This window comes from Platichthys flesus, chromosome 10, assembly GCF_949316205.1.
Source record: "Platichthys flesus chromosome 10, fPlaFle2.1, whole genome shotgun sequence".
In the NCBI taxonomy this organism is placed as follows: Eukaryota; Metazoa; Chordata; class Actinopteri; order Pleuronectiformes; family Pleuronectidae; genus Platichthys; species Platichthys flesus.
In genome coordinates this window covers 9,530,471-9,550,572 of record NC_084954.1, presented here as the reverse complement: position 1 = coordinate 9,550,572, position 20,102 = coordinate 9,530,471, and the positions used below count along the sequence as shown (strand labels likewise).

At 43.7% G+C, this 20,102-nt stretch overlaps 1 protein-coding gene across 1 annotated transcript; it reads right to left on the bottom strand.

Annotated features, from left to right (window-relative positions):
* Positions 1-4,144: 4,144 nt before the first annotated feature.
* Positions 4,145-6,128, bottom strand: id3 (inhibitor of DNA binding 3). The gene is made up of 3 exons (XM_062397372.1): positions 5,735-6,128; positions 5,317-5,390; positions 4,145-4,936 (listed from the first exon to the last, which is right to left on the bottom strand). The coding sequence occupies exons 1-2, from the start codon at positions 6,032-6,034 to the stop codon at positions 5,337-5,339; spliced, it is 354 nt and encodes a 117-aa protein (XP_062253356.1). The 5' UTR covers positions 6,035-6,128; the 3' UTR covers positions 4,145-4,936; positions 5,317-5,336.
* Between the last annotated feature and the right edge of the window lie 13,974 nt (positions 6,129-20,102).

Sequence of the window (20,102 nt, the reverse complement as noted above, 5' to 3'; positions counted from 1 at the left end):
TCTGATCGTCCGGCTCGCAGCTCCTCTCGCTCCATACAAGAGGACAAGAGGTGGAGAGAGACAAGCAGCTTTTTTTTTTACCGCCAAAGTTCGTCCCGCGAAATTTAGATCTCCCGCGGTTGGGGCTCGCCGCTGATTGGCTGTTGGCACGCTCGGCTTGTCACATTTGCATAAAACAGTTGTTCGGGGCACGAGGCTCGTCCTCTTAAAGGGACAGTAGCCCGGGTTTCTTTATTGTAAGCATCATGGAGACAATAAGACAATAAGAGACTTCTCCAGAGTTGAAACTTTAATATAACTAGGACACAGCCACGAGTTGACCCACATTATATGTCTTTATCTGATTTCATATCTCTAGTTTTATATTTTAAGTTGTATTCTTGCACTGTTTACACCATTTTTGTAAAAATCTATCTATCCATCTATCTTTCTATCTATCTATCTATCTATCTATCTATCTATCTATCTATCTATCTATCTATCTATCTATCTATCTATCTATATATCTATCTACCTGGTATCATAAGAACCTTATTACATGTAGAATATGCTTTTTGATGCAATGGCAAGAGCACAAAATTGCTCTTGAATGAACATTTAACTAAATAGGTATTGATAACAAGTTAGATCCAACGTCATTGAAAAAGTGGAATAACATAAATAGTAGAAAAGAATTGCATCAAATTCTCTTGTTCGTTATAGTAAATAGAGAAATACATGTAATAGAAATACGAGAGAAATGTGTCATAAAAATTAGGCACTTCAAAAACTTTTTGACACTTAGAAATTGAAGTTAAATTGTAAGGAACAATGGTATTCAAGTGGGCAAATATGCGTAAATATAAATAATGTGTGATTATGGTAACTTTCTGATCATCCCCATGTTATTTTATAAGAAATTAGCTCCTTTGTCCTTGACATGAGAATCAATAGTCTATTGTAATGAAAGTGTAGTGTGGCCCGGTGCAAGTGGGTGGGAGATATTTGGTGGGGATAGTTTGTCGATGATAATTGGATTCATTCAGTAGCACTCTTGCTTATTGGCTCAGAGGAGATATTGAAAGAAAACAACCCCTCCCCCAATCCACATCTACCAGACCCAAGCCATATGACTTGACCCCCATTGGCCAAGGCAGAGGAGAATGCCAGCCAAGGCCAGCTGATGTCACGCCTCAATTTGAGCTATAACTCAAACGATTTCAAATGAAGTCCACACATACTCTAAAAAGATATTTAACTTATCACAACTTTAACTTTTTGGGCTCCAGATTGTACCGAGTGGCTGTATTGACTCTATGTGTAACGGGGAAAAGTGTGAGTGGGACAAAGCTAACACAGTGCGCTGCTTGTCACACTTAGTTAAGTGTCACAGTGATCTTCACATTATGCAGCTGGGCTCATCTCCGCCTTCTGTCTCTTCCTCTTTCAGACGACACAACAGAATGCAGTTAGTGCTCTGACACAATCCACGACCAGTTGTGGGAATTCAGATTTATTTTGCAACGCCTCTGCATGTTGCACACATTGCATCACAATTAGTTGAGACTTGTCCCATTTTTGTTTTCCCTGTGACAGTAGAAATTGAAGCCAGTGGTTTTTAATTTTAAAGAACTTTACTGTTTAAAACATTTGAATAAACTTATATAAACCTACACGCCTGTAAAAACAAGAAACCAAATCGTACATATAAACCTCATCATTTTTTAAATTTAAATTAATACACTGGGTTAGTATCTAAATACAGTATATTTCATGTTTCTGTCTGTTACAATATAATTTCTCAAAGAATTCCCATTACGTACCCTAGTTGATCATCATGATGGTTCGGGGGCCCATTAAAAGTAAATCATGAAGTGAAAGCACATTTTTATATTGTTATTATTCGTGGAACTCTGTTTTCTAAACTAAAGTTCACATGGGAATTAAATGAGGGGAAAGAATTTGACTTGTGCGTTTGCATTCATTATAAGTATAGGCTCAAGTGTGAGCTCATAAACAGAAAACACGCAGTCGCATTGCATGTATCTAATGTTTATAATAATAACATCCTCTAGTTTGACACATGCCAAAACTTGTTGGTGCCATCGCTGCACTGTTGTCGAGCTGGTTGTATGAAGCTCCTGTCCTTGGATTAGGTTTAGGCCTGAGGTGCTTTGCTCTTCACTCTGAGTTAACTAATCACTGTCTGGTATTAAACCAATGTGGATTTGCTGCAAGGTCAAAGTGCTGCTCTGCTATGTGAGAGCAGCACTTGACCCACAGAGGTTCACTCTGACTTCCACAACATGAAGCCTATCTTGTCTTTAGGGCGCTTACATTCCTGGGATGTCAGGGGGAAAGACTCTGTTGCATTATGATCCAACACTGCCACCTTGTGTTATAACCTGGTAACTCCCCTGCATTAGTTCAGCCTCAAGCATAACCACTGATTAAACTTGTGTCTTTTAATGAAAAGACAAAGAAGTTACAAATAAACTCAAAACGAAGTGGATATGAAATAAAATGCATTAAACATATGTTTAATGCGGTCTGGTACAATATTATTTATTTGAGTATTTAATTAGTATTATGCTAAACATTTGGATGTACAATATATATTGCCCCCCCAAATTTCATTAATCAATCAGAATCAGAATCAGAATCAGATCAGATCAGAATCAGAAAGTATTTATTGCCAAGTAGGCTTACACCTACAAGGAATTTTCTCTTATTTATTGGTGCTTACAATGAACATAAAAACATAAAAACACAATAAATACAACACACATAAGAAAAGCAATAAAAATAAACAATATATATTTACTCACTTTTTACTTCTTATTTACTCCCTTTTTCTAATATTTATACAAAGTAAAATGTATTTACTTATAATTTTAATATTAGCATGATAATCTTTAGTACAGCAGTTCATAAATTATTGATTTAATTATGTCCAGGATCTTTTATTAGGTTTAACGCCTCTTAAAAAGTATTAACAATAAATAATAGAATATTAATATAATTCTATTAATATTAATATTAATAGAATTAATTGAAAAATAGCTCATTATTATAAAATTAGGAATTCCACAAGATTTGCATTTTTTCAATCATGATTCTTTATCATGATCATATCTTATAGTTCACCTCCTAATTCACCGCCCTCATGGTTTACTTATTATATCTTTTATCTTTTATATATTTTTATTTTATATATTGTTTTTTTTTTCTATTTGTAGTATTTATTGTGTTTTAATGTTTCATGTTTATTGTATGCACCTTTAAACAAAACAATTCCAGGTAGGTGTAAACCTACTTGTCAATAAATACATTCTGATTCTGATTCTGAACATCAGTATATCTCAGATGTAACACGACCTAGAACTTTCAAGAGGCAATAACTCATATCAACCACTAGATGGAGGCACATCATTATCACCAGTACGCTGAATGGTTGAACTGGGTCAACCCGCTCAAGGCCTCAACACATTGGAGATTTATTCTTTGTTGTATGTAAATAAAAGACAAGAAAAACTCAAGAAAATTCCAGAAAATATTTATTCATTGTTCTTGATCAACTAGTTGAGGCAACAGTGGCATGCCTGAAATTCCTCATGAATCCAGAAGATGGGATAGTTTGCACTTGTTTAGAGACCAGCTCAGGACAGTAACATGGATTTCCAAAAACGGATAATTTACAATTACAATATTAATGTATGATTCAGTTAGGTGCCCTGCCACAAATACCAGTCTGATAAATAGGGTAGAGTTGCATGAATTCTGCTTAACAGATGTTTCTCTTCTGCTTCAAGGGTCAGAGCAAAGATCTGGTGTCATGAATGTTGGAATGAACAAGATAATCGAGGGTTCTCAAGCTCGATCAGTGACCAGAAGGGCTGACGTGTCGGTTTATGAACACCCAACATCCGCTCCTCTACAGCGTTTAGGAAGTTGAAGTGCTTTAAACTGCTGGTAAGTCACTCTATGGAAAAATAGAAACTCTCAGAGGAAACTCCCTTCGTTTGATTTCCAACCACTCGACCTCAAAATTCATCTGAGAACATCCTGTTGTATCAGCATGTCATTGTCATCCAGAGCCCGAAGAGAAGCATCACTCGTCTCTCACGACGAAGAGCTCAGATCAATGGTCCCACACACGCTGGAATCAATGTTTCACATGTTTTCTTTTTATTTCATTACATAAGAACATACATACACACATACAAAGCAAAAACTTTTAGAATAAAGAGTTTATGAAACTCGCATCACGTTGTCCGTAGAAATAACACAATCCCTACAAACATTTACAATTGACTCTAGTATAGAGTTCTGATTATACAAACTGACTCGCACCTCTTTCATACCCGACAGCAGATATGTACACATTCGTATGAAGCTGTCACACATCATAAGAAAACAGAGGAGGTGGTGGGCGTGGGGGCGTGGGGGGGGGGCAACAGAAGGGAAATTATGTGAGATGATGACGGGTTCAGGTTGGGTTTGAGATTGGGCCGAAAGATTAAAAAAAATAATTAAAAAAAAGTTTGGAATGCAACACAATTACAAAAAAGGAAATCGAAAGCGCAATGTACCCAGGTCTATCTATAGGGAATCCCAGGTTCATACAAAGTTGGGCAAAGCTTTTACTTTCCAATCCTGGCTTCTGCTTTGGTGTGTTGATTTGTCTGTCCGATGGGAGGGGAGAGGGGGGGGAGCAAAGAATGAAGCTCTGTTTTCTTGCTCATGCACTACTGTTGATTCCCACTCATCGAGGAAACAGTCCACTTCTTTTCTTGTCTTTTCTTTCTTCAACTCGCCCCCCCTCCCTCCTCCTCCTCCTTCTTCTTTTTCTCCTTCTCTCCCAAATACCTATCCCACCCTCTCTCTCTTTCTCTCTCTCTCTGCCCCTCTTGTCCTCTTGCCCGGGACTGAAGTGGAGACATGTGTTTCCCCGCACCTGCATGGAGAGAAAAGGAAGAAAAGTGAAGTCAGATCTCTCCCCACTCTCCCCCCGCCTGCTCCCCCCTCCCTCGCTGCAGAGGCGAGCAGACAGACTGGCGCCTAGCATGGAACTTTCATTAACCCCAGGCAGATAGCAATGAATCCGCTACACATTCACATTGGGCTGTCTTAATTGGCAACCAGGCTGAATGTGGACACACAACTCACAGTTTTCTCACTGGTATTAAAAGCTTCATCTTTTTTTTAAATATAATGTCTTATTTTGAAAGTCTAAACAACACGCTACTGTAAGAGTCTGCCTGAAGACAGGATGTTTCCAAGCACAATTACCCCTTTATAGACGTGAGGAGTGAGAAGAGAAAGAATTATATGTACCATTATTGGTCATCCTCGTCCTAGTGGCACAACCGTCCTTCGTCTTTGGAGAATTTGTGCGTAAGATCGGCAGTCTGAGCGGAGAGGGAAGAAGACAGAAGCGGTTTTAGAACAACAGGGGCTGAAGCATGTTACCCTGCAAGATTACAAACACACACACTGAGAGAGAACATCTGCTGCTGCTGCTGCATCACGACAGTCCACATCACCGGCATGCAAACACGAGCATAAGGTGATCCAAAAGCAAACTCGCGAGTGGAATTAACTTCTACAGGAATTCAAAACTCTGTTTAACTTCCCACCCTGCGGGTGACGGTGTGTTGCGCACGAAAGCTACAGGACATCTGCTGAGAGCTGATGTTGGCACAAGCGTGAGTCCGCACCGCACCGCACCGCCCCGCACCTCTCCTCCGCTCACCTGTATTGACAGCACCATCTCCGGCGCGGCCGCGTCCTCCGCCTCCAGCGCGATCTGCAGGTCGAAGATGTAGTCGATGACGTGCTGCAGGATCTCCACCTGGCTCACCGACTTGTTCTGCGGGATGCTGGGCACCAGCTCCTTCAGCTTGGAGTAGCAGTCGTTCATGTCGCACAGGGCGCCCGCCGGCTCGTCCGCGCACGCGTGTTTATTCCGGCTGATGGCGAGACTCTGCTCCGAGATGCAGCACACGGCCTTGTAGCAGCTCCTCACCGAGCGGACGGGACTGATAGCTTTCATAATCAACAAACAACTGGATGGGTGAGACGCGTTGTTAATCTCCTCGCTGCCTCTGTCCTGAGTCACACCGCTGTACTGTGACAGCGACCCGCACGTTAGGGTTTTTATACACGAAGCGCCCGACGACGCCCCCTTCCTCGCACCGCTCTCCGATTGGCCAGTCTAGGGATGCACGCGCGCTCCCATTGGCTGGTATCACCTTGTGGTCGGGCTGGAAAGAATGAGGAAATGAGGAGGGGATGCCTGGAGGGGATTGTCAATCAGTTACCTTTTCCAGGTGCTATTTGGAAATAAATGTAAGTGTTCAAGTGTTTCTTATAAATAGCTTCAAAACAAGGCTCAAGGGAAGCTATGGGGAATCTCAGGTAAACTTCAAAAGGGAATAACTCAAGTTTACAAGAAGATAAACTGGCAGATGATGACTTTTACCATCTTTAACATCAGATTTGTATATTTACATATAGATATAACAAAGTAAATATATAACTGTGATAAAGATCTACAGTTAAAATATGCTATTATTAAATGTGATTACTCTCATATATATCTGTCATTGTCAAGCCTTTGAAAACATTTCAACAAAATACAATTCTTGCACACAAATACAACGTATATCATTTTACCTATTTAACTTGTGTGTTTTTAAATGATATATTCCACCACAGTGTGTGTTCTTCTTTGGGGGCGACACAACCCCAACACTTAATCACACACACATTCAATATTAAAAATATGATCATTCTATTATATGGGTAAAAGGTCATTTGAAGATGTTGTTATTTCTGTTCTATTTCTCTGTGAACTTATTACCAAAAACATGTTTTCAGTGAAGATTCACTAGCTGCATTGGACCTGATTAATCCTTTATGTTTTGGTTGCTTGTGCCTTTACACTGATTCTGTGCCCTCAGTACTTGTGCGTTATAAGAATTGAAAAAAAAATCAAAATCTCCAGAGGAGAACTGTAAAGTCGCTTTCGACCAGAATCCAACATCCACTCGTTGGGGATAGTTCTCTTTAATGACATATATATTCCAACATTTCCAAATGTTGCCGTCTTTTACTTTACATCAAAGCACGTCCCGTTCTTGCTCCTATTTGGGTCTTATTTTCCCCTTTTCTCACAATCCTGTTTTGTGGAGGAATGCAGGCCTGAGCCAGCTGTGTGTCCTATCCCGGCCCAGCTGTGTTGATCTAACGCGCCAGTCCCAGACATGCTGGCGCCAGCCTCCCGACGTCATCCATTCACCCCGACGCGCACTCTCGTCTTTGGCAGACGGCCCGCCCTCCCCCGTCCACCGCCGGAGCAGAGTGGAGCAGAGGCGCTCGGAGATCCGATTGGCTGTCCGGTGCTGTCACTCAGCGCACGTGGCTCTAAACGCTCCTCCTCCTCCCTGGCAACGCCTCCCTGCTCCAGTCTGCAGTTGAACTCCAAAGAAATTAAAGAGAGGAACCTTTTTCCAAATACTCCATAACTTGTGTAATGATGAACAAGCTGAAAATGGCCCATGGACGAAAATGTTCATGAAATGTGGCAAGAAAGGACAATCCACTGGTAGAAGGAGTATTGTAGAAGCAAAGGGGAAACCAAATCTGACTCCATTCTGTCAAGTAATTTCATTTTCGTACAGTAGTAAAGTGGTTTCTCAACATTCAGCCTGTAGGTGTTCACAGTCATTGAGCGTCTCACGCAGAGGAACTGAGGGGTGGGACTGTCCATGTACGGTTACATTGTTTATTAATTATGGCTGTCGGGAAATTTGACAGTGTATAAAAGGAAGAGTGGGCAATACATAACACAGCATTTCCAGATGATGCGTAAGCACGAGCAGTCTTATCTTCAATCTGGACACATTTGTGCGTAAAAGGGCAAGGCTGCAGTTATCCCCTCCATGACGCAGAGGTTTAACAGATGTTCAAATCTTCCTCCTGGCAATCACAGGCCATCCTCATCCTCCCCACAACCGTTGACCCTGCGTGACACGCCACTCAGCGACCTCACTGCAGAGCAAAGCGCGTTATTGAACCGTGACACGGGACTTTGGTCCAGGTGCTATTTTAGAGATATATATATTGGGTCAGTGGCGCGGAGTGTCCAAACAAGACTTTGACCTCAAATATCTGTCTTGAATATGTCGAATGGGAGGACGAATATTCCCCCAGAATTCCCGAGGTCTGGTGGGAAAATAACTGTTTGTGTTCGCTCGGCTGAAAATAGATCAGGCGATTGTGAAAATAAAAATAAACACAATCGTCCAAACCATCATCTTGAGTGCGATGATCCACACAGAGCGCCAACTGCCTCCGAAGTCCCTTGTCATTTTAAGGAGCCGTGGAGCTATTTCTAGGAAATAAAAAAATTGCCAACTATGTTTTTTTCGTGATGTCCATGACAGTGCTTGTCTGCAGATTCCAGAGTTTCCGGTGCGTAAAACTGTGGCGCGTACACACACGCACACACACGCACACACGCAAGCACACACACACACACACACACACACACACACGCACACGCACACGCGCTGGGCAGGCAGGGATCAGGTGCTTGTCGGAAAGGCCCCGGACACAATCGGGTCTCTCTTTCAATGGATGGGAGAATTCCGAGCCTGGCGTCAGTGAGTCTGCCTCTCTCCCCGCCTTCCCTCGCTCCCTCTCTCCCTCTCCCCGCTCCTCCGTGCAGCTGGACGCAGACAATCAAGCCATCAACAATCGCCATGCATAATTAGCAGCGCCCCCACCCCTCTTCTCCTCCTCTTTCCTTCTCTCCCTCTCACTCTCTCTCTCAATTAAATTTCAATCCCACCATATTTTATTAGCAGTTAAATACTCCCAGAGAATAGAGAGAACAGCTTGTAAACATCTGCTCCACTCCTGCGACTCAGTCTGTTTTTCCCGTATCTGTACCTGATGGATCTGAATCTCCACCCCCCCCCCTCCACTCCTCTTCTCCTTCTCTCAACATAAACAAAGTGTCACAGGGTGTGAAGTCATGAGGGTCGTCCTGTGAGACGAGACAGACGCAGAGGAGCTGAACTGCCATATTGTCATGTGGAGCGGATGTGCTGAATACAGAAGGGTACACAAGTGCAGGCCCATCTTTGAGGCACGACTTTAAGTGTCAATAAACAGTGAAACTTAATTCCTCGTAACCTTTGAGTCGTGTGTGTGTGTGTGTGTGTGTCGTGCAGGATTCCTCCTCCTCTGCTCCCTGTTTTCACTCTGTTCTTCATCAAAGACGCTTCAGTCTTCTCCATGGGCTTTGAACGGCCCACAGATCCCCGTGCCTCTGTCCCTGCAGTGACCCAGGCTGTGACATGACATTTTATGCACATTGTTCATTTGTGCCGGTCACTCGTCATTCATGGTAGAGGCTGTTGTTCGAAACCGTGCATCGTTCATTCATTCATACGTATTGCTGGATTTTGAGTTGTCAAAGGAGCCTCTTTATCCGAGGCAGAAACCTGCCCACATACTCTATTAGCTGATTCAGAAATGATGGTTGCATGGTGGGGGGCGGAAACGTAAACTCTACAGGACAGGATAAGGATTGTTGCTTCACCTCTGCTGTGGGTGTAAATACTAAAATATGCTGTGCCGCGGTCGACCATATCACAAGGAGACAGTTTTAAACACAGGTGTTACACACTTATCAGGCTATGAAAGATCTGGTGGTGCAAAACACACAGTACCTCCCTAGCTACAGTCATGTGTCCGCACTAGAGTGGATATTGTGCAAAACTAACAGACAACGTTTTAAGTTACAAAAATGACCCAAGTGCAGATTCTCTCTCCTGTTTCTTTGTATCTGTGTGTAGGTTTAAAGGCCGTCGGGAAAGGTTGACACTACTGGGCCGGCCTGCTTGTTTGTCTTTTGTGTTCTTGTCACAACCAAGATAGTTGTGTGGACGGAGGGGGAAATATCCACACACAAAATATCTGCAGTGTAGTGTAGATGAGGCCTTTGCTGGGTACAGTTAATCTGCCAAAGCGAACCAATCTGGATATGGTTTTCGGCTGTGTGGTCTTTTAAAAAGTAACCATACACATGTGCTCTTTCTCTGTAAGTTCGAGCAAAGACGCACATTCATTGCAGCAGAAAGAAAAATCCCCATGGTACGTTCTCAACAGTGATACACCGAGTCTGAGTTACTCATCCCAAAGAGCCTGCTGCTGCAGAGTTGGTAAATGTTGCATAATGTCTTCTGTGGCTGTGGGGGAGCTCTGTCAAGTCTGAGGACATATCTGATGATATGATAATGATGTCAACAGTTCTTCTAGTTTGAACTTGAGCTTAGTTTTGGTCTTTATTGCAAACTGAGAGTGAGGACTTTGAAAGGCGCGAGGAGGAAAATGTACTGTACATACATTTTCTTTTTACCAAAGTTTTATAATGGGAAAAGACGAATAGTGGAGCTGACCTATAAGAGGGAGGGAATCTCTGCTGCATTATTTTTAAAGATAATTATTTATAAAATTGCCCCGGGACTCCAATTTGCATTTAAAAGCAATGGAGTGTCCATTTAAAATGTTTTCTTATGTCAGGTGTGAACTGATGGGACCACGCTGCAGCGGCCCCACCCCCGATTGCGACTGTGCAAAATGCACAAGAGGGTGGTCGGTGCATCCGGGATATTTACGCTTCATTTCTGGATAAAAGGAGGAATATAAAATAAAAACAACAGCAAAGTAGATTACTTCACGAACGTACTTTGAAGGAAGTATATGGTCATGTTCATTAATACTGTGCAGAGGTCAGTAACAGTTAGGTTATAGTTTCACAATACCGAGGCTGCACATTGTGGGAACTGTGCTGCTGTCACTATCGTGTTGTCTGGTGGCCCCGCTCGTGTCCTTGGGTGTGAATACTTCACGGCAGGAATAAATTGTGGCCATGCAACTGTGGAGCAGGTGGGACACAAGCCACAGAAGGCCACAAAGCCCACAGCCAGCACACAGGGCCAAAACAAGCTGACTAGAATGCTCTGTGTGACTGGGCAAGAGGAGAGGCTGCCAGATGCTGGTCATACCATTGTTTTGTCGTTTGCATCGACCCTGACTGGAACAGTCCGTTTACTCCGCAGCTATTGCAATGAGGATAGACATCTGGCAGTGTGTATATGCACAGTTAAGGTCAGATTTGGTGATGGTGGTTGGGGCCAGTTGTTGTAGGAGAGGGTGACCTTGTATCAATGCTCTCAAACACAATGCAGCAGGACTATGTATGGTCATAAATTATGATGGTTCTTAAACTGTACGCCGCTGCATCTTACATCCGACCACATGGACAAACGGACGGACCTGAGATGACTTCCAGTTATTTCGCTGCCGTCCACCAATGGATGACCATTCATGGAAGCGCTGCAGACACTGATCTCTTCTCGAAAACAATTCCTCTGTTTCGAAAACTGCAAATAAACACCAGGTCAAGAGCCCGCGGCAAGCACAGAGACAAGCTGGCTGTCTCTCTGCTCCACATCCAGTTCCTGGCCCCTGCATGTCAGAGCGGAGCCGCACGCTTTATTTAAAAACCAGAATCAAGAACCTGTGTCACAATATGCAGATGACGACGAGACGATAAATACAAAGACTCTCACGTTGTTGCTGTTCTTACACTTGTTTTGCCATCAGGACATTTGTGGTAAATATAGTTTAAACTCTCTTGAATTAGACCTTGTAATTAACCTTGGAGGAAAGCAAGCAGCCAGGACCTCTTTATGACCCCACACAGAGACTGCAGCTTGATCTGCCCGATGGAGAACAAGCTGTGGTGGAAGAAGACGACTGGAAATTAGAAAATAAACCAATCCCGGCATTTTTTTACCAGTTACAATGATGTATTAAGTTGCGGTGAAAAAGATTGGGTGACTGAGCACGCCGCAGTGATCAAGGCCACACAAAGCCCTTCATTTTATCCTGAGTCGTCTCAAAATGTAAGTTCATGCTTTCATTTTTGATGGATACGGACTGGGGGGAGCGGGACGGAGAGATAGGAAATCTGCACGGGTGATTACAGGAAGCAGAGTCCAATGAGGGTGGGAGAGGTGGAAAAAAGTCAGCGTGGATAATGACTGTGAGAGACTCGGAGACGAGCGGCAGCGAGAAGAAAGGGATGCTCAGACAGCAGAAGAAAAGAGGGATTGAGATAAAGAAAGATGTTGAGGAGCCTGACGCTGCGGTTGCTGCTGCCGCAGGGGATCAGCTGGTCAGGCTTCACACAGACACACACAGACAGAGGCCGTTAGGTCCCTGGTGGGTATCTCTGCACCTGTGTGTGTGTGTGTGTGTGTGTGTGTGTGTGTGTCATGTGTGTGTGTGTGTCATGTGTTTCTAGGTCAAGTGGGTCCCTGAAATCTAAGACGAGCCACAGCAGTGACTTTCTCCTTCTGTCACCGACACAGTATTCTTTTAACACAACGTCGTTCCTCTGTCCCCACCCCCTTGGAACACAGACACACAGACACACACACACACACACACACACACAAACACAAACAGACACACGTGCATGTGCATGTACAAATGGATATACATTATCACACATGCATGAGCACATGCACAGACACACACTTGCCAACCCTCCTTATCTCTCCTGTCTCCTCCTTGTGCGACTAATGAATTGAAACAGTGGGGATTGAGACATGATACACAGATGACTCTCCTCGCTTCTCCAGACACACACACACACACACACACGCGCACACACACACACACACACACACAAACTTGCCCTCTCCTAATCTGGGTCAGTGGTGCCCCTCATGGTCACCCCTGGCGGAGCCCTCCAGACGGGGGGGCAGAGTGGGAGCAGAGAGGTCTGGGCTCTCGGTGACCTGATTAAAAGCTCTTCCACAGAACGCTGAGCTCCGTAACCAATCATACACAACACACACCCCGGTCCACGCTACAGACCCGTCTCTCAGTCTGTCTGTCTGACTTGTCCTTGTCTGCATTCTCCATTTAGAGGTATTCCTCACACACACACACACCAAGATACAGTACTTTCCTCTGAGGTGGTGATAATCGGGGTGCTGGGATGAGCATCATGGGACGGACACGCTGCACAGACCTGGGGGACATGGACACTCGGCCAGCTGGTCGGCCGTGGTCAACCACGAATTATGGAGTGGGTTTTAATTGGGTTTGCCTGTGAAACGCAACATGTCCCTGTAAGACTGTAATAGTCTGGTGTGTTTGTCTTCGGCTGTGGGAGCTTTTCAAACTCATTGCTGTTCTTGCTGTGTCTAGGAACCATTTTAGGACACAATCTAGATTTAAAGAGACCATCCTCTCAGTCTGCGGCCGGCTGCAGCGTGCCAATGCGCCGCTCTACGCAAAAAATGCTGTAAATTCTGTGCTAAGTATTGTTCCTGAAAATAAAAAGCTGGAGTAACACAACAATGAGTCACCCTCAAACGCCACCAGGAAATGCCTATATCTGTGTAGGTCTGTGTGTATTGTGTTGTGGACATTTCCTGCTAACATTCTCTGGCTACCGTGTAATTTACTGAAAATATCCTCGTGCCACTGAGCTAAAAGTCTGGCCAGAGTTGAGGGTCAAAGCCACTTAAGATGTTGCTTCCTCCAGTCGTCCAGAAAGACCAAAAGAGGAATATGGATTCTGGTTCTCACAAACTGGAAACACTTAGTCCTAAAAAAGAGAAGAATTTCATTCATATGGCAACATGAAAAAAAACATTGGAAAAGAAGAGAAACATTAAAGGGTCAGTTCACAGAAATGATTAGAAATAACCCACATAGTCCTTTTGACCCGAAGTATTATTATATTTGTCGCTCAGATATTTACCTTATCAACAATGACGAGCATTTCCAGAAGCAGTGTTCTTGTTACTCTGGATAACCAACACAATCGGGTTTGTTGATCCGAACATTTTCTTGAATGTTTCCTGAGGGTATGTAAAAAGAATAAAGGATTATTTCAAGATAAAAAAAAGATGTGCCAGAACCCGCAGAAGACGCAGATGAAGATGTCTACTTGGAAAGATTTGAGAGCTTTGGATGATAGAATAATATTGTCAGGATCCAATTTTCCGGACATTTCATATCTGAAAACGTCTCTGGTGGTTTGAGTGGTTTCAGTTTGCGCTCAGAACAAACAGCCCTTCTTAAACACGACCTGCTCACTGATGTGTGGCTCCACCAACCAGTCAAACAGCATTTCATCCTGTTGTCTGTAATCAAAGTTATCAATACATCGACATGTTCGATTCCCCGGAACAGTGTTTGGGCCTGTGATCAGCCGCCACACTCAAACTGGCCGCCCTGGATCAAGTTTCATATATCCGCCCTGCACCTGTAGCACCATTTACCCACAGCAGTGCAGACACGTGCATTTTTTTTTTTTTTTGTTGTCGAGCTATTTTCAGTTTGAACTCTGGCTTAGACACCTGCATCGTTACTAGTTCAGTTCGGGGGAATCCATTTTTTCATGTTTTGTCACCTACTCTATTTTTTTAACCATGTTTATATATATACTTAGATATTTATATATATGTATATATATATAATATTATATGTTTTACTATAACATATTTGCATCCATTATCTACACCTCTTTTCCTTGCAGGGTCGTGGGGGTCTGGAGTAAATTCTACAACACTTTACTACACTACATTTTAGTTTATGATTTGATTTGATTGACTTTAATCTCTTTTATAATTTGCCTCCTATTTATTTCTTGTCAGTTTTATTTTCTTACTTTCGCTGTTTGAAGTTAGGTGTTTTTTCAATTCTGTCTCTGGTGTTTCCTCGTTGGTATCTTCGGGAGTTGTGCAGGTTTGCGTGGGCGGCTTGGCTTGCTTGAGTTTGTTGGGGACATTTTGCCTTTTTGTGCGATGGCTTCTTTGGTTCCAGGGGACTAGTGGGTAGTTACCTATAGGTGAAGATGCCTGGGACCAAGGTATAAGTGCTCTCTAAACAAAATCAGATTGACAGAGTCTGATATAATATATACTTTCAAAATAAAAGCAACACCATTACCACTCTCAAATCAGAACCTTAGCAAATAAAACCATAGTTATTAATATGGTAAGTTGGGGATTGAGGTTTTTTTTGTTGCCTTTTTTTTTTTATACAGCAGAAGTGACAGAAAAACAGTGAAGGCAGAGATAAGGACCCCCGGGTCAGGCTGCTGACCCCAACACAGTGAGCTCAGATAAAGACGAGCACTTCAAACACCACTGATAAGCTTCACAGTGAAGGACGCTCACCAGCTCCTTTGGCCAAAACAACAGATAGGCCCCGACAAAGCCCCGTTTATGAGAGGTGAGAATTCAGTGTTAAACTGATAGGAATCACCACGTCTCTGCATTGTATTCGCTAAAAAGAGGCAAGAGAGTAGTTTCCAACACGAGGGTCGATTGTCGGCAGTAAAGGTGTGGAGGCTCCTTTATCTAATCAGTGTTAATAAAGCCAACAGTGGCGTACTGTAACCGAATAAGCCTCAGTGTAACGTGACAGACAAGCTATGACAATGTCAGCGGGGCCAATCGAATTTGTGTGTGTGTGTGTGTGTGTGTTTGTTCATTCACGCCACAACAGCCCCATAATGACTGTTTAACAACCTGAGTAGCGCTCACCTGTGTCAACGCGCTGAGTGACTGGGAGTTAATTATTGTCCTCCAGACGTCTGCGAGGCCTCGGAGAGACGGAGAGATTACTGGGGACAAGCTGAGGATTAGCCGAACGCAGCAAACCGCCTCTCTTCTGGCCTGCGAGGCAAATCGATCGTGAAGATTTCAGATCCGAGAGGCGTTCTGCTGCCTCGGCGTCGCGGCTGGGCCAGAAGCATCCGCGCTGTTGTTCACGCTCGTTTGAGATAATGCTCATAAAGGACTTTTTCTCTGTTCACGCCAGATGTGCGCCCCCCTTGTTAGGGAGGCAGATGATTCCACCCTCCCCGACCAACAATAACACTCCGATGTTAGGCTAACCTCCTGGTGACTTTACCGCAGCATCTGGCAAACGTTAGGCTTCACCTAAACCCACCGTACGTGCTGTAATATGAGCACCGCTCTTACAGATGCGGCTTCAATAGGCCGGGCATTGTGTGCACATGTGTCTCTCTCTCTCTCTCTCTCTCTCCGTGTGTGTATGATCATGTGTGTGCCCCTGCATCTGTGTGCTCTCTGGGCTCGGCTCTGTTTGCAGGGTGTAAAAAAAAAAAGAAAGAAGAAGACAATTGCTCGGTTCAGGATGGGAACCAAAGAAGCCGGTGCAGGCACAGCAGGGGAGCTCTTTTCACTGCTCGCACAATAACCACCCAGCCCCAGAGAACACAGTGCCTGGCTTGCCTTGTGAACGCACAGCAGTGACAGTGTGGAGCGCACGTGGTCGAGACGGGTCTGTGTGTTCCTTTTGTTAGCAGCGACTGATAAAGAGGGAAAAAAAGAAGCAAAAAAACAGAGAAGACCTGTGAGACAATAATACCACGCTCCCTGCACAGCTGGCATATTTTCTGAGAAGCTATTTCCTGTAAAAAAAATTGTGACACGGGAATAATGATGGCTTTGATTGGGCCCCAGTTAACGGGAGGCACTTCCTGTTTCTTTGTATTGGTTTCATTGTGAGGCGATGGGGCGGGAGGGGGAGGCGGTGGGTGAGGCAGGGTTTGAGGGAAACAGCTGCTGGAGATGACACAGTCAAGAACATCCCTGTGACCCCCCCCAAACCCTGCACGCACGCACACACACACACACACACCCATGCACGCACGCATAATCACCTCTCGCTTTGGTGAGTTTGGTTGCGGCCGAAGTTTCTAAATCGACTTATTCCAGAAATCCCTGTCTGTCTGTGTGTGACTCAATGTGGACACGGGATACTTTCAATATTGATCAACCTTGAATAAACGGTTCTAGAAAGAAAGCCGCCACCAGCATCACCGCAGGCCGAGCACACAGGCAGGTTTAGAAGGGCCTGGACACGGTTGTGCAACATTCACTCTAAAATTTCAGGAGAATTGGTTTTTCAGAGATCAGCTTTCAGGCATCTCGACGTTCAGGAATAAGATACTCAGATCAGTCGTCTCCAGTTCCCAGTCCTGATGAGAATGTGTAGATTAGACAGCGGAGGGGACAATACCCACTGCACCGTATTACAAGAAACTAGGGTCAAACTAACTCCCCATTTATTCTAAACATTTCTTTTTAATTACAAGATAGAGAAGGTTTGTTTCAGCAGCATCATTTGGTTAAATTCTGGCTTGTTTACACATTTCTCCCTTGTTATCTGTAAAGGAAAGTCTGTGGTTCTCGAGTTAATCGCTGCAAAAGCCGACGCTGCAGTTGCATTTAGGACACTTTGATTTGTGAAGCCTTTGGAATAATAGCCTTTGGTTGCCTTTGGACAACCTGCAAGGCGCCTTCCACTCATATGCACACACACGCACATGCAAACACACACACACACCAAACACACGCACACCGGTGCTTTTGATGCACACACGCCCACGTTTTCCATTAGTGTTTTTGCAGAGATCACAGGTTGTTCTGTTTCCTGCCACAGAAGCTAACCAGTGTTCACGCTTTGTCTGCTCAGAAGATGATCACTGGAAAATCAGCACACCATAGTGCGCACACACACACACACACACACACACATCTACCACAAACACAGATGTTTGAGCCCAAACAGATAAATGAACACAGATACCCTTCAGCTCGATTTTGCATCACTGAAGGAAGTGAATATATCTTTAAACCGGTCTTTTTTTCTGCCATTTATCAGAGAGAACCATCCTCCTCCTTTTTCTCTGTGCCTCTTATCTTTTGTTTTCAGTTTTGTTGCTTTTCACTTTGCTTTACCGGTCTCTGAGGACGACTGATGTGAGCTCCAGATGTTGACGTAGACTGGCTGGAGACAGGGAGCACAGGGGGCTCTACCACACCTCCTTCCTCTCATCTCCAGCAAACGTTTTACCTGATCTTTTTATGTTTTGTTTTGCCTCTTTTGTCCTCTGAGGCATTTTTTTAAAAACTTTTTCGGTTTTTGAGGATACAAAAGAGAAAAGTTTGATATTTTGGGAAACATGCTTGACTTGCTTCTGAGAATTAGATGAGAAGATCGATGACACTCTCATGTTCGGGCAATACGTTCGGGGCCTTGAGCCAGCAGGGAATTAGCTTAGCTAAGCATAAAGACTGAACACTTGGGGAAACTGGCTCCGAATGTCATAAAGAAACATACCTACTGTGTTGAGCATTGGGTAAAGGGGATTATTTTTCATCTCAATCTTTAGGCCAGACTTTGTGAAAATACACAAAAGAAACACATTCCAGTGTATCCCTTTAAACTCCCATTGTTTATGTTCTGTTTAAATCCACGCATGTATTCTTATTTCTTTAAAATGTCTTTGTGATGTGAAAGATAATAAAACTTTATTAATGAAAAACGCACCTACTGACACCCCTTACACTCACACAATGTAGTCATAACAACTTTATAATCTAACTATTTGAATACCTAACTCTAATTATAGTGCACATGGCCAAGGCCGAACAAGCGAAGGATTGTTTAGTTCTTACAGTAAAAATATTCAAAATAGGTCTGATAACCTTTGCGATTTATTTGTCACGAACATAAATAAACCCTGGATTGGCCTCTCGTCCTCTTCTGCATCACAATGTTATGGGTTCTTCCCAGGTCCTATTGCTCCAACAAGTTTGGTGGAAATTGGTTTGGTAGTTTTGTATTATCTTACAATTAAATCAACCAGAATGTCACTGAGTAGAGCACATTCCTCCGCCAAGGCTCAGCAGTTCCCTTGAATTCACTAGATCTAGACATCTAGACAATTACACACACTCATAAACACCAGCTCCCTATATCTGTCTGATGGTTTTAATCAAAACCCGGGAATAGTTCTTTGAGAAATCTGTAAAAATGTCCAAAAACATGCAAAAAAAATAAAACCTGAATCTATAACCTTAATCGAACCCTCACCAAAATGCTATGGTTTCTTACTTGGCGGATCTTCAATCCTTCTGCCACTTTTTGTGGTGATCCGTCCAGTAGTTGTTGTGTAATGCTGTTAACTAACAGACAAACTCCAAGTAAAACATACCCTCCTTGTTATGGGCAAAATCTGAGTACATTATTCACACATATCACAGCCCAATGGTAAAGTATCAATGGCACCTAAGACGTCATTGTTATAATTATCCGTAGGACTCAACGTGTGCTGCACACAGTTTTTACCATCTCTCTTTGGTTTGTTTTTGAGTCTGGTCTCTTCTCGGCCAACTGACCCCTCTCTCGCTCTTTCTGACCCCTTACTCGCTCTTTCTCGGTTTCACAAATGAAGCTGAAGCTGTGTTCTCCCCATTAGGCCTTACTGGGGTTGGGTCGGAGGGGTCACCGAGCCTCTTAAGATACTATCTCTCTCTCTGGGAACGTCCATCCATCACCTGCGATACGACGTCACCTTCCTCACCTCTCGTCCCGCACCGCCTCTCTCCTCCTCCTCCTCGCCCTCTCCTCCGTCATCCACTCATAGGTCCTACGCTCGCTCACTCTTTCTCCCCCCCACCTTCAACCCCCCTCGGTGGGTGCTTCCCTCAAAGGAGACATTGATCACCGACAGACACTGATAGACATTTTAAGTGCGTGTGTGTGTGTGTGCAGCAGCAGGGGTCACACCATGAAATTAGGCTGCATGCCGGGGCTAATTGAACTAACATGCATGATCCACCATGCACGTTACTTAGCATATCTTAATGTACTGATAAGATTTAGAGGTTCTCTTCTGTGTGTGTTTCACAGGTAATTTGAGGTAAAATCAACAAACTGAACAACAAGGTAGCTGCTTGTAGATAAAAGGAGGGAAGAGGAGAGTTAAGTGGTTTTAAGTGTTATTGCTTTACGTTACGGGAAAACACTGCAGCTCTCAAGTTTTCTGCAATAAAAACCACTGAAGCATGACCATTTGATTTAAATTGACCAAACCATGACTACTTGAGTGTTGTTGTTGATCGCAGGAGGGATGGAGCTTGTGATTAAAAGGTAGAGCCGGTAATTTGTTTTTCTAACACTTTTAATCGTATATGTCGAAA